This window comes from Corella eumyota, chromosome 6 (genome assembly GCF_963082875.1).
Source record: "Corella eumyota chromosome 6, kaCorEumy4.1, whole genome shotgun sequence".
NCBI classification, from domain to species: domain Eukaryota; kingdom Metazoa; phylum Chordata; class Ascidiacea; order Phlebobranchia; family Corellidae; genus Corella; species Corella eumyota.
The window spans coordinates 3,017,279-3,034,991 of record NC_137495.1 but is presented as its reverse complement, the minus strand read 5'-3'; the positions used below and the strand labels follow the sequence as shown (position 1 = coordinate 3,034,991).

At 29.7% G+C, this 17,713-nt stretch overlaps 3 protein-coding genes across 3 annotated transcripts; all 3 read right to left on the bottom strand.

Moving 5' to 3' along the window:
- Window positions 1-30: 30 nt before the first annotated feature.
- On the bottom strand, window positions 31-1,553 carry LOC145755187 (queuine tRNA-ribosyltransferase accessory subunit 2-like). Its single transcript, XM_082571415.1, has one exon. The coding sequence runs from the start codon at window positions 1,258-1,260 to the stop codon at window positions 46-48; it is 1,215 nt and encodes a 404-aa protein (XP_082427541.1). The 5' UTR covers window positions 1,261-1,553; the 3' UTR covers window positions 31-45.
- A 579-nt stretch (window positions 1,554-2,132) lies between these two features.
- LOC145755050 (charged multivesicular body protein 1a-like) lies at window positions 2,133-4,328 on the bottom strand. The gene is made up of 7 exons (XM_082571250.1): window positions 4,189-4,328; window positions 3,885-3,982; window positions 3,731-3,792; window positions 3,533-3,623; window positions 3,234-3,362; window positions 2,961-3,151; window positions 2,133-2,708 (listed from the first exon to the last, which is right to left on the bottom strand). Exons 1-7 carry the CDS (start codon window positions 4,220-4,222, stop codon window positions 2,675-2,677), a joined length of 639 nt encoding a protein of 212 aa, XP_082427376.1. The 5' UTR covers window positions 4,223-4,328; the 3' UTR covers window positions 2,133-2,674.
- A 439-nt stretch (window positions 4,329-4,767) lies between these two features.
- Window positions 4,768-12,169, bottom strand: LOC145755388 (uncharacterized). The gene is made up of 17 exons (XM_082571613.1): window positions 12,134-12,169; window positions 11,995-12,051; window positions 11,788-11,861; window positions 11,581-11,639; window positions 11,397-11,497; window positions 7,749-11,272; window positions 7,542-7,653; window positions 7,195-7,349; window positions 6,932-7,082; window positions 6,635-6,788; window positions 6,447-6,554; window positions 6,164-6,305; window positions 5,956-6,095; window positions 5,748-5,863; window positions 5,392-5,543; window positions 5,175-5,282; window positions 4,768-5,093 (listed from the first exon to the last, which is right to left on the bottom strand). Exons 1-17 carry the CDS (start codon window positions 12,167-12,169, stop codon window positions 4,931-4,933), a joined length of 5,352 nt encoding a protein of 1,783 aa, XP_082427739.1. The 3' UTR covers window positions 4,768-4,930.
- Between the last annotated feature and the right edge of the window lie 5,544 nt (window positions 12,170-17,713).

Genomic DNA, 17,713 nt, shown 5'->3' with positions numbered 1-17,713 from the left:
AAAATCGTTAGCAACCAAAACAATTTAAATCTTTTACTTAACAGTTTATTTTTTTAGGTTTAAAGCAAATAGTTGTTGAGTAAAACTTTTCAAATCTTGTTCTTTTCTTAGAGTAGTTCGCAATGCATCAAAGAATCTTAAATACCAAAACAAATTATGCAAAGTTAAAAGAACGGGGCCTAGCATTTCGTTGACCACAGTTAGATGGTGAATATATGCTTGTGTGTGATTTTTACATGTATAGCATTCACAGTCTTCTTTTAGTGGAATAAAAGCCCTTGCAAATTTCTTATCAGAGAGATCAATAGTTTCATTAAACTTATCAAAATCTTCAAAATCAAAAGCTGCGTCTTTTGAATCTGTATTTCTTAGATCTTTTGGTTTAGGAATGTTGTAAATACTTGCCAAATGATTGTTAGACAAAGTAGTTACATATGAAGAATCAAAAGCATCTACTCCGCATTTAACTAGCTGCAATATTGTCAGAGGATGACCAAATCCATGAACAAATATCGGTTTATTTTTCGTCACCTCAGAAATTGTTGACTTAATAATAGATTTTGTCAAAGGATTTAAATTTCTATCAAGAGGCAATGCATCAATCACATAGCCCCATATATTAACATCATGTTCTTTTATTTTTTCATGCATAAGTTTTATGCATAAGAGGCGCTGGCTAACGTCACATCCACCTTCTAGTACGCACAACATTTTGGAATGCTCAAAAGACTGATTTTTGGCACCTAAAGTTAAACACTCATCCAAAAATTCCACAGAACGATTTATAGATTTCGTGATTCTTTTTTGTGAGTCGCCAGCACTAACATCGCCATCCGCCAAAACTTGAAACAAATCAGGCTTCATTGCCCTCACAAATTCCATGCAAAGCTGTGGAGTTACATCAACTCTTCCACCACAACCCCATACCGAGGTTGATTTATTTTTGTTATAACCCTTTTTAGAGTGCTCGATAGGATCTTGAACAGTTAAGCACGTTAATTTATCTTTTGGTAGAGCAAAAAATTCCAAAGCGCTAACCCCTGATTCTTCAAAAGTGTCTTTAAATGGAACAACTGATGGTAGAGACACTTGAAAGAAATTAGAAAACAGTTCTTTAGGTAGATATGCCATTGTTTCATTAGTAAGATTGGGTATACAACCAGCTTTAGTATAAGTCATACAAAAAGGAGATTCTATTACATGGTTAATTACACCTTTTTTGAAGTCAAACGTTTTCAAGCTGCAGTCATTAATCATCATTATGCTTTCGTTCCTTTCTTTATAGTTTGACAAACTTTTGTATATTTATAACCAAAACTAGTTAGACTTAAGAGACAAGAACAATTATGTAATTTAATACGCCTAAAATTTTAAGGCTAACACATAAAAATTTACCAATGCAAAAATGTTTTCTACGGTTTTACGTTTTAGTTTCGACAACGCAAATAAGTTTACAAAACTACCCAAAGCATCATTTTGTTACAATCTCAATTACCAACTAAAGTTTATTGATGTAGCGTCTCTAGATTTTGTTAAGAGCAAATAATTTTAAGAACAACACCCCCTTTTTAACCCCAGTTTATTAACGTTTTGTTTACATTGTAAAATTAGAATTAAAGCTTAACCATGCGTACAAGGTTTTTCTGACAATAATTTTGATGGTGTATTAAAGTTTGTCCTCATTGTGCCTAAACTTTAACATTTTTTAAAATTGGTTCTGAAACTTAGATTTAAGAATTTTGGGTTTTAATTTAAAATAAATAATTTTTAAACATAAATCCTCTTTGTAAAGAAAGCCTGTTAAAATATGAATCGTTTTAATTTTTTATATACAATATTACATACTGTTTTATTTCAAAGGTATTTTTCAACCGTTCTAAGTAATTTTAATTAACATTTAAAAACATTTATGGCTATTTAATAAACTTATTAATGTACCTAAGTTTATTGTAAACAACAGTTCTTTATTTATAATTAACAAAAACATGAAGAAATATAGTTTTATTAAAAATCCAAGCATTATAGTTTAACATAGAAAATACATTTTCAAAAAGAAAAGTAAAAAAAGACTAACTATTTTATATAGTTACTACATTACATAAACAACCTAAAAATTAGATATTGTAATTACTGGAGAAAGGTAGAAATATTAAAATTGGTTTGACTATCACTGCAAAATTAAAATCTTTTTTGGAATATTTTTATACGACTCTTTTAATTAACTAAATTACTTGAGACATAAGGAATTGTACATTTATTAAAATAATGCATAAAATATATTTAATAAAGGTTGTGCAAACAAAAATTTTAAATGTCTCTGCACGTAGAAAGAATACACTTTGAATTATAAGCCAAGTTATTTTAAAGTCATAAAAAAACTAAAATTCTTTTTTTGGAAAGCTTTAAACACAAATATAACACATTAAAATACAGTGTTTATATGATTGGATAATTAAAACCAATTTAAGGCAACTGAATAAAAAATATTTAACATTTTATATTGTAAGAAAAGCATTCACAAAATTAATATTTTTTGCACAAATTTTGAATATTGATAGTTGTGTTTTTTTGCTGTCTGCAATTGTTTTAACTACTTTGTTGTATTGTTGAATATAATGTTTCTACAACATTTAAGTGCCATCTTTAAAGAACCTTTTAGTTTAATATTTGAAAGTTAGTTTTGGGCAGCACTTCTCATTTCTCGTAATCTAAAATAAAAAAATATATAATAAGAATACAATTAGTTTATCAAAGAACCGGAAATTAAAATAGGAAAGCACAATGGGTTTTAATATGCATCACAGGGATAGGAAAAACACAATACCTTTAATTTACAAAAAATGTTATACACAAAACTCAACATGTTTAACAGCAATTTCTTTTTTTAAATATAAACTCAGATATACCAAATTTTTTTATTTAAACTAATATTAATTATTACGCAAAAAGTGCATATTTACCTTCGTTCCAAATCGTTTTCTTGGGAGGTACCGGCTGTTTCAGCAGTCAAATTTCCTGCGCCAATTTGAACATTGTCTAATTGTCCTGCAACTTCTAAACCGTTCTCATCTGCAACTTGTTGAATTAAAGCCGACACTTGGTCAGCAGGTGTACTTGCGGCAGTAGCTGAACCCATAGACTTCTCCATGACCTAAGAGCAATTTAAGAAATTGATAATTTTAGCCTTTGTGTAAATAAACACATTGAAATAAAAAAAATATTATTGTTCTTACCGAAGCATGTACATCTAGGTTTTCAAATTGTGATTCAAATTTGTCCATAACTTTTGCAATTTGCTCTAAATTCATATCTTTCATTGCTCCACCTAACGCTACAGTGACATGTCCCATATCTTTAGTTAACTAAAACAGTAATAATAGTTACATACGGTACCAGTTACAGAAATTTACACATACACTAAAATATTTTATACATAAATATACAACTAACAGAGTTCAAAAAAGATTAAAAATTTAAAGCTTAGATATATATGAACTTATATTTTCATTGCAACAACAACACAAATACTGACCCCTTTCATTTGTTGAGCAGTTTTTAATCGTGATGAGACCCCATCAAGACGAGAAGACAAACGCATATAATTTAATGATTCATTCTTTTTCCTGCCAAGAATATTTTATATACTCAATATATCTTCAGTTAGGTATATTTGACTTATTTCATATTAAGTTAAACAATATTTAATCATGTTGAGAATAAAAAAAAATACCTTATTGCATTTTCAGCAAATAGTTGAGCAAATTCATATCGACTTGGCCCTTCTTCTATGGCCTAAATAAAATAAAAAGATCTTGTTTAAAATTGAAGTTAGTCTAACATAAGGTTAAAACATGAATTCCTTAAAATTTAAACCATTGGTTTACCTTTTTAACTTTGTTTAATTCCTTTTTTTGTTCTTTTTCAGCTTTAATGGCTAACTTGTCTAAATGTTTTGATGTCATTCGCAATTGAAATAAAGTTTCTATAAAATAAAGTTTATTGAATATCCAAAAAAAAAAAAATTTAGAGTAACAACTGGCAGGAGTTATTGAACTAGTATAACCTTAAAGCCAAACTGTATCAGGCTGTTGTCAGTTTGTATAACACACCCAGACAAAAAACAGATAAAGGTTACTACATTTAACACTTGTTTTAATCTGTTTTAACATTAAAAATTAAAAAAAATACCGTCAATTGTAGGTTTCTTCTTGAAAAAATCCATATTAAAACGCGTTTGTCTTTTCGTCAAATTTAGTAAAATTTATATTTAAAATGACCGTTAATTAGCCGGGTTCTGTAAAATAAAGTCATGTACTATAATTTCAAATTTAATAATAAAACCTTATATTCTTTTTAAGGTACAAAAGGTATCAGACAAAGCTTATACAGTTACTATCTTCGTAATAGTATACAAAACAAATCAGCTGCCCCGTGACGTCACAGGCACGTGATTATGTGCAAGGTTTCCCCAAATAAGATTTTGGGGTCTATAACATCTAGTGAGGTCACGAAATATAAATATTACTGAGTTATTGGTATCACCAAGAGGTTAAATATACTTTCACCTTCATCTTGGCTTTGTTTAAATACAAAAGTAGGCAACTTATCTGGTTTTGTTAACTCTGTGTATTAATTTGCCAAACCTTTAAAGGAATGTTCCAATGCCCTTTTTCTAAATTCTTTTTTATCCAATTTAGCATGGTATTTTTACATAGTTTTAACCACTTTAGTAAAATTAAATGCTTTATTTCGAAGAAATTCCGTCAAAACAAGTCAAAGATTTCAGAACAAAAATAATCAACACATACAATATAAAAGTCATATTTAATAAACAATCTACACTGAATAACATCAAAAAAAATATATTATTTACATCTTTTAGAAATATGAATGGTGTACAACAATAAAAAAGTGTAAGTTGATATTAGAGTTAGTCAAAATCCCATAGTGATTTGTTCTTGTTATATCCAGATGCAATCATATTAGCTTCATCTCGTTCAAGTACAATAAGAATGGAATTAATCAATCGGGTTAAAATTTTGTATTTATTCTCACGATCAACCTTGTCTAGTATATCCAAAATCTCTTTCTTCCTATAAAAATTAAACGTTCAATTGTCAAAGTGTATACAATTCAATTTGTATAAAACTTAATGAAAAAATAGAACTACTTACTCATATTTTCCGAACTCATTCTCAATAACATCATAGGATAATGGTTCAAATTTAGTGATGAAACTGTCATTCCTTTGTTTGTTGCAGTAGTTAAACCTGACCTTGAAACTAAACATAAAAAATATAATATTCAGTGTATTAATCCCAAATGTGCCCACTACTACACTATGCCACCAACCATTTTTATAGTTGTTTATTTAAAAATATAAATTTAAACCTGCAAAGAACAGGCCTTCCCTTATAGAAATGTACAACAAGATGATCTTGATTAAATTCTATGTTGTAATCACAAGCTTTAAACATAAGAGTACATAATTCCTTGTATAAAAATCTGGCCTTTGCCACTTGGCATGACACTATATTTAAGGCCTGAAAATATAATAGTTTAATATAAAAAACCCAAAATATATATACACACCAATATTAACAAATAAATATAATTTTTACAATAAAATCATCAGTCAAAAAGAAGTTATATTTAAATTTTAACACTTAAAGATGTATAAGATGGTTGCCATACTGATAGACCCTAATAGTTTTAGAGGAATATTAAATAAGTGCTGAATATTTTACCTTTTTAAGGTAATTTCTTGTAGGCGCATTCTCATGTAGATCTTCAATTGTTATGTTGTTTTTAATCAAAGTTTGAAGAAATATAATTCGATTGTTATCCCTTTTACTTTCACCATCTAAAAATACCAAAATAAATTTTGTAAATTTGAGATTTTTGTAAAAAAAACATTACAAAAATCACAAGTTCTGTTTGGTCACTGTTTTCTACCTGGGACTTTATATTCCAATTTATAGTTTGCAGTTTTTTCTTCAGTATTAGAATACCATATTGTCAAAAGAATAAAATTGCGCAAAAATCCATAAACCTTTTTGTCGGGAGCATTTTTCAACGCTTTCCAAACCAAAAACCTGTAAAGTTACATAACAATCAGACAAACATAATGCACGATATGTTACTAAAAATTTTACTTAAAAACCTTTGTATGTTTTGGTTCTTTGCTTTAATTTCCTTTTCCTTAGTATCAAGTTCTAACTTCTTGTCAGCCAATAACTCCAGCTCTTTCTTTTGAGCAAGATAAAATTGATATAATTCTTGTTTTTTTCTTCTTTCTTTTAACTCTAAGGATTCAAGTCAAGGTTATTACTATATATGGCGGCTAGTTTTTTATGTAAGTATAAGTAACATCCATAAACTCAGGTTTTTAAAATCAATAATCACAAATTTTTAGCAATGTATAATTAGTAAATTTTTAGACTCACCTTCTTCCATATTTTCGCATTCCCTCTTCATTCTCAAGTATTCATCGACTTGTTCCTTAGTAGGGGGCTCCCCTATTTTTGTTATCTCTTTATCAATTTCATTTGATTCTAAATGACAATATTTAGTAAAAGTTATAGGTCAGATGGTATATTAAAATAAAGAAATGTTTGCTTTATTGATTACAAACCAGTTTTTAGTTCTGTGAGTGTTTGTGAGATAATGTCCGAAATATTGCCGTAAAACTGAAGTTTATTGACAAGAGGTCCAAGGTCTTCCAAGGTCATTTGTCGAACTTTAACTAATCCTTTCTTGAGTTTGTTCTGGGAGTGTTCCCATCTCACCTAAATTAAAAACCAATCAGCATATAAATAAAATAACAGGTATTATTTTAAGTAAAAACCAGACCATTAAAAAAAAGTGAAAAAGGATTTCCTACATGCTTAGATTTTTAATGATTAACTTGAAGAAAACTTTTTTAGTATACCTGTCCAAATCGTTTGCATTTTGCAGCCAGCTCCCCGATCTTCATTTTTGCCGCTTTCTTCTCTGCATCTCCTCCATACATGACTTTTTTCATCAGATCAGAATTCTTCTTTCCTAAACCCTCCTCCAACAATTTCATACCATCATCTAAACTGTTTAAAAATTTTTAGTTAAAAAAAATCACAGAAAATAATACATTGAAGTATAAAGTTTAGTATAACAATCATTTAATTAGTCATTCTTATCTGAAAATGTTTATTTTACCATTTTAGTTTAAGCTGCAAATTGTTCAGAAATTGATCTGTGATAATTTGTGGTTTGCTTTTATAAAATATTGTTCCAATCAGTTCCATCAAACTGTTTGGTTTGCTAACTTCAGGTGTTGGTTGAGTAGTGTTACTTTTTTCATGATTCTCAACCTATTAATATCCACAGATATAACTTTTTTTTTCTTTTATTTATTTTTTTTTTTTTTTAATTAAAAATATATTTTATTTTTTTTTAATTAAAAATATCTCAAATTGATATGGCTGTTTAAGTAAGGGCAAAGCTTGATTAATTATTGTTTTAAAGACAATGCCTTGAACATAATATATATATATTTTACTTACTGGTTGATATGAACCCACTTTTATGTCAGTATAGTCTCTTAAAAAATCCCTAATGGATACTGGGCCCTGTTTGATAAATGGTTCATTTTCTATCTCCATCAAACTTGTATCACTAAAAAATATAAAATTAGGCTATAAAAAACATTAAAAACTAAAACAATCTTTTTGATTAGTTGCAGAAAATTGTAAGTAAAACAACTAACTTACTTAAATGGATTTATAAAAGATTGTGATAAAATTTCCTCTGTTTCTAGCTTGGATTCAATTTCTTGTTTTCTTATTTTGATATTGTTAGTGGAAGCAGAATCCACATCACTAAATGGTCGTTTTAATTGAATGGTTTCTTCTACTATGGTTTTTTCATGAGATTCTTCTTTTATAATTGGTTGGACTACCAGAGAATTTTCGACACAATAAGTCTCATTTAACTGTCTAATTTTATTTTCATTTTCTACTGTTTTGTTTGGGGTAACTTGTGTTTTAAACTTCAATGTTTCGCCTCTTATATTTTCAGCCATTGATATTTCTTGTAGGTCAGATGAAACGTTAACATTTATTGTAGATTGAAGACTTAAGTTCACAGAAGTATCATCTGCCGTAACATTGAAACTAATGCTTTCATCTTCATTGTTTTTAGAGCAACTAATTTCACCAAAATTAACTCTTTCCTCCCTAACTTTAGACTCAAATTCGATACCGCCTTCATTGTTTTCAGTTTCTTTTAATATCAAACCTACATCTTCTGAAGTAAGATTTTTGGTGCTGTCCTCTGTGCTACTGGGGTCTGAATTAGAGTACAGAGACTGTGTAAATTTCTCTTTGTAAATTCCAACCGAGCTTCTTGCTTTTGCAAACTGAGAAAATACAAACACATTTGTTTCTTCAGAATCATTATCATCAATTTTCAAGTTTGGTTTTGATGAGTTACAAGATTCAACAACTGATTCGTGAACAGATAAACTACTTTCTTCGTGAACAACCTGGTGCTTTAGTTTTAAATCATTTTGATCATCGGTTGGCATTGATTTGTTTTGCATTGTGATTTCCATTTCTGTTTGGTTTAACTGATTCTTAGACTGCTGATCTTTTTTACTTGTGCTTAACTGATCTTTGGGCTGCTGGTCTTTTAAGATCAATGGTTTATTTTGCATTGTAAATTCCATTTCAGTTTGGTTTAACTGGTCCTTTGGCGTTTGACCTTTTAAGATTAATGGTTTATTTTGCATTGTAAATTCCATTTCAGTTTGGTTTAACTTGTCCTTTGGCTGCTGGTCTTTTAAGATCAATGGTTTATTTCGCATTGTAAATTCCATTTCAGTTTGGTTTAACTGATCCTTGGGCTCCTGGTCTTCTAAGATCAATGGTTTATTTTGCATTGTAAATTCCATTTCAGTTTGGTTTAACTGGTTCTTGGGCTCCTGATCTTTTAAGATCAATGGTTTATTTTGCATTGTAAATTCCATTTCAGTTTGGTTTAACTTGTCCTTTGGCTGCTGGTCTTTTAAGATGAGTGGTTTATTTTGCATTGTAAATTCCATTTCAGTTTGGTTTAACTGGTCCTTTGGCTGTTGGTCTTTTAAGATCAGTGGTTTATTTTGCATTGTAAATTCCATTTCAGTTTGGTTTAACTTGTCCTTTGGCTGCTGGTCTTTTAAGATCAATGGTTTATTTCGCATTGTAAATTCCATTTCAGTTTGGTTTAACTGATCCTTGGGCTCCTGGTCTTCTAAGATCAATGATTTATTTTGCATTGTAAATTCCATTTCAGTTTGGTTTAACTGGTCCTTTGGCTGCTGGTCTTTTAAGATCAGTGGTTTATTTTGCATTGTAAATTCCATTTCAGTTTGGTTTAACTTGTCCTTTGGCTGCTGGTCTTTTAAGATCAGTGGTTTATTTTGCATTGTAAATTCCATTTCAGTTTGGTTTAACTGGTCCTTCGGCGTTTGGTCTTTTAAGATTAATGGTTTATTTTGCATTGTAAATTCCATTTCAGTTTGGTTTAACTGATTTTTGGGCTCCTGGTCTTTTAAGATCAATGGTTTATTTTGCATTGTAAATTCCATTTCAGTTTGGTTTAACTTGTCCTTTGGCTCCTGGTCTTTTAAGATCAGTGGTTTATTTTGCATTGTAAATTCCATTTCAGCTTGATTTAGTTGGTCCTTGGGCTCCTGGTCTTCTAAGATCAATGGTTTATTTTGCATTGTAAATTCCATTTCAGTTTGGTTTAACTGGTCCTTGGGCGTTTGGTCTTTTAAGATCAATAGTTTATTTTGCATTGTAAATTCCATTTCAGTTTGGTTTAACTGGTCCTTGGGCGTTTGGTCTTTTAAGATCAATAGTTTATTTTGTATTGTAAATTCTATTTCAGTTTGGTTTAACTGGTTTTTGGGCTCCTGGTCTTTTAAAATCAATGGTTTATTTTGCATTGTGAATTCCATTTCAGTTTGGTTTAACTGGTTTTTAAGCTCCGGGTCTTTTAAGATCAATGGTTTATTTTGCATTGTAAATTCCATTTCAGCTTGGTTTAATTGGTCCTTGGGCTGCTGGTCTTTTAAGATCAGTGGTTTATTTTGCATTGTAAATTCCATTTCAGCTTGGTTTAACAGGCCTGGTGGCTGCTGGTCTTTTTTAGTATGGCTTACTTGGTGCTTGGGCTGCTGGTCTTTTAAGATCAATGGTTTATTTTGCATTAAAAATTCCATTTCAGTTTGCATTGTCATGTCTGTATCCTGATGAGAGCCCTGACTGTTTATCAAATCACTTTCCAATCCATGAACAAATAACTTTCTTGATTCATTAAAATCTGGTACATTAGTTGTTTCATTAAATGATATGGTCAAGTTCTCATTACTCAACACATTCTTGTTTTTTTTATTTATACTTTGCTGTTTTAGGAAATCAGGGGTCGCTGGGTTTTCGTCAGTATAAGTTAAAGAAAGTGAGTCTTGAATTGAAATATTTTTTAATGTAAGATCATTGGTTTGATTTAATGGAGAAGCAGAATCAAATAGAGATTTTGAGGTTGCTTTTTTAAGTAAAAAATTTGGGGTTTTGACTGGAGTGTCACCGTTGCTTTCCATTGTATCATCTTCAGAATTTTGTTGGTCGTTGCCAAGATTTTGTTTTATACATTTTGCTGATTTAATAGGCGTGTCATCAATACTTGTAAGTTTTTCTTCTAAAGGGGCTTTAAAATTCGAGCTAAAGAATATGTCTGACTTTGGCTGCTCCATGGTTGTTGAAGAAAGAAAGTTAGGGCTATTTAAAACAGATGTAGAAAATAATGGAGATCCTTGCAAACCATCTTTAAACACATTACTAGTTCTAGTTTCGTTTAAGTCTTGTCTTACAATCTTGGTTATGTCCATTGACTGGTCAGTGTATTGAACATCATTGTTAGTTGGAGCAGATGTAGCATTAACCTCTTGCACAATATCTTGAGACTTTGCTGCCATCGTGAAATTCATATTCGAGCTTTCCAGGGCGGGTTCATTTTCCTTGTTGTTTATATTTGTATATGCTGTGCTGTTTTGAGGACCATGTAGTGGGGACATCTCGTCACCAGATGAATCCAACAAGGGTGGGAAAAAGTGTGCCAACTTTAGAGGTGGATTTTCTTGTGTAGGAAGAGCATTTAATTTTGTAATTTTAGCAGTTTGCTTAATTGTCTCTGCAGCTTTAAAGTTGGATCTTTGGTAATCTGACGTTGCAGTTGAATTTTTGGTTGCTCTCTGCAAATTATTCCAAATTAAAAATTAATTTTTAATTGAATTCAAAAAAATAAATTAGTAATTTTGCAAGATTAAATAACTACATGGTAGTCAAATATTTAAAAATCTTGATTTTTTGATTTACCTGTTTAGTTATTGGAGCAGACAGCAAAGCATCAAGACCTTGAATCTGGTTTTCCTTGTCAATGTTACCAAGTTTTGCAATGTCATTAATATTTCTTGTATCTAAATTAATTTAGATTTTAATTTTTAAATTTAAACAGGTCAACAGTCCTAAAAATTAATGTAAGTAAACTACGTCTATCTACCAATATCTGCAGTTGCCTCCTGCCATCTTTCAGCTATGTCAGCAATCTTAGATATTTCTCTAAAAGTAAACAAAAAACATTGACCAAAATTTAAAGAAAAAAAATGTTGCAAATAAACACATTTAAAAAGTTTAAAGATTTAAAATATTTAATGTAATAGGTAAGTATCGAATTTTTAAATTTAAATGTTGTGAATAAACAGTTTACTTTATTTGGCAGGTATTGGCAAAGCTAACTCTACTTCTTCGTCTTGACTTTTGAGATTTAATTTTAACAGTAGTCTAAAATTAATTAATTAAATTAAGTAGGCCCATATAAATCAGTTGCAAATTTGTTTTACATTGTTTTTATTCAAAAAGCCTTAAGATAAACTTATTAAAGTAAAATTTAAAAAACAATTTTAAAAAGATTTACGTTTGTTTCAGAATCATCTTCATTTCCAACCTTTTTGCTCGGGGATTTCTTTAAAATCTTTGTATAAAATAATAAAAATTAATATCAAGTAGTTATTAGATAATGTAACGTAAGAAAACAAAAATAGTTAAACACTTACTGAAGATCTTCTACTACTTCTTTTGGGTGAATTCATTTTTCCGACTTTTTACAGATAGACTCCGTTTACGAAAATAGATAAATTTTAAGATTTAAAAATAATTTGACGCGGTAGACTATTTATTCATAACAAATAAATTTCAATCTAAAGCTTAAACTAAAGGTAAATCAATATTAACATGTAAACATTATATTATAAAATAATTTATAGGCTATTTACCGTTTCGTTAAATTTTTTTGTAAATAATTTGCCGCGCTCAAATTAATTTCAGTGGTGTCAATATTTTTTGTAAATATTTATCCTCGTGATCAAAAATACAGATTATATAGCTTAATTTGTTACCTTAACCTAGTCTTGAATTGCCTTCAGTAGAACAAATTATAACCAAAAGCCCTTATTATGGTTCGAAATCTTAGATTTCGAAACATCTTGTTATTGTCAGTGTATTTAATATTATTATTATCATGGTTTGAAATCTTAGATTTCGAAATATATTGTTATTGTCATTATATTTATTATGGTTCGAAATCTGCCTAGATTGTGGCCTTCTTCGTAGAAGTTTACAATTAGGTCATGTAATTTTTTCAACGAATTATTTCCGTGCAAATGTTTGTTTTTAAAACGTTCGTTTTAAAAACAGATCAGCACTTTCGTTCTGCTAACGGACGCCACCTAATAATAATGGATTTCGACTTAATTTAAATTCAGACTTTATTTCCATAAGAATTAGCCAGAATTTTATATTTTTGTAAACAACCAACAACTAAGAACAGTTCTTAAAATTAAAAAAAATCGCTACAAAGTGATGATTTTCCAACGTGATTAAGATTTTGGGATTTAAACAAAATTTTGTAGCTTCTGTTCTCAAACCGAATAAACACCTTCCGAGGAGTCGCGCAAACGGAGATAAGCAAGTTTTCAGCTTTTGATTATCAGCCAAAACTTAAAAAAAAACTACAATTAACTATTTTTAAATGGTAAAACGTTATTGCGAGCTTCGATATAAACAAATTTATTCTCAATTCTTAGGTTGTGAAATTTTTTGTTAAATTGGATTGGTAAAAATTAGATATAAAGAAATATTTTTTAACCTATTAAAAAACATTTTAAATGATGAAAAATTATTGTATAAATATTTTTTACATAACCTGAAAACTATTTTAATTTTAAATATTTTAATTTTAAATTAATTTTTCAACCACGCAGATAAAACAAATAGAACTGTAAACAATACAAATTTAATAAATCATTTTTTCGTGTTTAACCATTCTCAATGGACAACTTTACGGCCTAAACATAGAGTAACATATGTTACCCTAACCCAGTCTCAAGTTGACTTTCACAGTTTGGAATAATATTGATTCTAATTGGCAATAATTAAACTGGTGGTTAGGTGTTGGCTTGCAGAAGTTACCGTTTATGGTGCCCTACTCAAGAGCGTTACAGCATTAAAAATCGAACCCAAAACCTTATGTAGTAAAGCCGTCTTTAGCCACTAGTAACATTGGACTAGTGAAGGAATTTTATCTATCTACAAATCCTTATATTAGACAAATAAAAAAATCTTGTGAAAAAAAAAATCTTACTCATGTAGATAATCTTTAATTTAAAACTAACAAACTGCAAGAGCTCATTTTTGGGTAAAGGACGTAATGCATAAAACAAGGAATAAAATTGTGAGCAAGTTAAACTATTGAAACGTTATATCTAAATAATTTCCTTAATGCTGAAGTGTATTCATGTATTCCAAGATAAACTAAAGCATCAAGGCAAAACCCAACTGAAATATAAAAGGTTTAAAAAAGAGGAAATTCACATAATAATAAATTACACAAAGCTGTTGTGAAAAATAAAAAAAGTTCACACACAATAATTCTTTGAGCTTAAACAACCAGTGGTGTAAATAAAAGAGGAATACTAAATTTATCCCCACTATTCTACTGTACTAATACTATAAAAGCAGTAACGTTACAACCCGATTACGTCACTAAATAGGTTTATGTCATTAAAAAACAGCATATGAAATTTTGTTAATCAAAATTTATTAAAAACGATTAATAATATCAAAATAAGGAAAAAAAATAAGTCTAAAAACATAAATAATATCAACAACAGAAAAGAATACGAAAAAATAAAGCTAAAAACACAAATAATATCGACAACAGAAAAGAATACGGGAAAATATTGGTAAAAACATAAATAATATTGACAACAGAAAGGAATATGAAAAGATGTTGGTAAAAACATAAATAATATCGACAACAAAAAAGAATACATGAAATTAAGGCTAAAAACATAAATAATATCGACAACAGAAAGAAATACGAAAAAATAAGGCTAAAAACATAAATAATATCGACAACAGAAAGAAATACGAAAAAAATAAGGCTAAAAACATAAATAATATCGACAACAGAAAGAAATACGAAAAAATTAAGGCTAAAAACATAAATAATATCGACAACAGAAAGAAATACGAAAAAAATAAGGCTAAAAACATAAATAATATCGACAACAGAAAGAAATACGAAAAAATAAGGCTAAAAACATAAATAATATCGACAACAGAAAGAAATTTGATTAAAATAAGGCTGAGAACATAAATAATATCGACAACAGAAAAGAATATGTAAAATTAAGGCTAAAAACATAAATAATATCGACAACAGAAAGAAATACGAAAAAAATAAGGCTAAGAACACAAATAATATCGATAACAGAAAAGAGTACATGAAAATAAGGCTAAAAACATAAATCATATTGGCAACAGAACAGAATACGAAAAAAATAAGGCTGAGAACACAAATAATATCGACAACTGAAAAAATTACGAAAAAAATAAGGCTGAGAACACAAATAATATCGATAACAGAAAAGAGTACGTGAAAATAAGGATAAAAACATAAAAAATGTCGACAACAGAAAGAAATACGAAAAAAAAGGCTGAGAACACAAATAATATCGATAACAAAAAAGAGTATGTGAAATGAAGGCTAAAAACATAATTATAATATCGACAACAGAAAGAAATACGAAAAAAATAAGGCTGAGAACACAAATAATATCGATAACAGAAAAGAGTACGTGAAAATAAGGCAAAAAACATAAATATTATTGACAACAAAAAAGAATTTAAGAAAATAAGGCTAAAAACATAAAAATTATCGACAACAAAAAAAAAATACGAAAAAAATAAGGCTAAAAACATAAATATTATTGACAACAAAAAAGAATTAAAGAAAATAAGGCTAAAAACAGAAATATTATTGACAACAAAAAAGAATTTAAGAAAATAAGGCTAAAAACATAAAAATTATCAATAACAAAAAAAAAATACGAAAAAAATAAGGCTAAAAACATAAATTTTATTGACAACAAAAAAGAATTAAAGAAAATAAGACTAAAAACACAAATAATATCGATAACAGAAAAGAGTACATGAAAATAAGGCTAAAACATAAATAATATTAACAACAGAAAAAATAAGGCAAAAAACATAAATAATATCAAAAATAGAATAAAATATGTGAAATTAAGGCTAAAAACATAAATAAAATCGACAATAGAAAGAAATACGAAAAAATAAAGCTATAAACATAAATAATATTGACAACAAAAAGAATATAAAATATTAAGGCTAAAAACATAAATAATATCGACAACAGAAAAAATACGAAAAAAATAGGCTTAAAACATAAATATTATCGACAACAAAAAAGAATTAAAGAAAATAAAGCTAAAAACATAAATAATATTGACAACAGAAAAGAATATGAAAAAATAAGGCTAAAAACATAAATAATATTGACAACAGAAAGGAATATGAAAAAATAAGGCTAAAAACATAAATAATATTGACAACAGAAAGGAATATGAAAAAATAAGACTAAAAACATAAATAATATTGACAACAGAAAAGAACACAAAAAAACAATATTACTAAATAAATATTATGTATAATATAACCCAGTATAGCTTTTGTAAAAGAGCACAAACTGGTCACATTAAGATGTGTGTGATAAAGGGACTAACTGAAAATAAATCTATCGAATGAACGAATGTCTCAACTTGGCAAACATAATTGGAAAGTGGTAGCAACATCATCAGAAAATGGTAGCAACATCATCAAAAGGTGGTAGCATTATCATTGTAAAGTGGTAGCAACATTATCAAAAAGTGGTAGCAACATCATTGACTAGTGGTAGCAACATCATTGAATAGTGGTAGCAACATCGTTGGAAAGTGGAAGCAATATCATTGAAAAGTGGAAGCAATATCATCGAAAAGTGGTAGCAACATCATCGAAAAGTGATAGCAATAATCGAAAAGTAAAAGCACATCGTCGGAAAGTGGCAGCAACATTATCGGAAAGTAAAATCATTGAAAAGTAATAGGGCATCATTAGAGAGTAAAAGCGGCAATATTGGAAAATGGAATCATTGGAAGGTGATGGTAGTGACATTATCAGAAGGTAGTAGCAACAATATCGTGGGGTAGCAACATCACCATAAGGTGGTATTAACATTTTCAGGGGGGTAGCGGTATCATAAGGGGGGAACAACATCATTGGAGAGTGGAAGAAAAATTTTGGGAGGGTAGCAACATTATCGGAGGGTAGCAACATTATTGGGGGTAACAACATCATCAGGGTAGCATCATCATCGAAAGGAAGTAGCAACATCATCAGCAAATGGTAGCAACATCATCGGGACACGGAGGGTAGCAACATCATTGGAAAGTGAAAAAAAATTATCTGGAGGGTAACAACATCATCAGGGGGGGGAAGGTTACAACCTCATCAGGAGTTAACAATAAAATTGAAAGGGGTAACAACATCATCGGAGGGGAGGGGCTAGCAACATCATCGGAAAGTAATAGCAACATCATCGAGAGCAACAACATCATCGGGAGCAACAACATCATCGGGAGCAACAACATCATCGGGAGCAACAACATCATCGGGAGCAACAACATCATCGGAAGCAACAACATCATCGGGAGGAACAACATCATCAGAAGGCAACAAGATCATTGGGGGTAGCAACATTATTGAGAGCAACAACATCATCAGGAGCAACAACATCATCAGAAGGCAACAACATCATTGGGGGTAGCAACATTATTGGAAAGTGGTAGCAACATCATCGGGAGGCAACAACATCATCTGGGATAACAACATCATCGAAAGATAGTAGCAACATCATTAGAGGTAGCAACAATATCGTGGGGTAGCAACATAACCATAAGGTGGTAACAACATTTTTAGGGGGTAGCCACATTATGCGAGGGCAACAACATGATTGGAAAGTGGAAGAAACATTTTGGGGGGTAGCAACAGTATTTGGGGATAGCGACATCATTGGGGGTAACATCATCATAGAGGGGTAGAAACATCATCAGAAAGTGGTAGCAACATTATTGGGATGCAGGGGGAAAGCAACATCAACATCACCGGAAAGTGGTAGCAACAGTTTTGAGGGGTAGCAACATCATTGGGGGTAACAACATTATCATGTAGAGGGGTAGGGGTAGCAACCTCACCAGAAGGTGATAACAACATTTACAGGGGGTAGCGACATC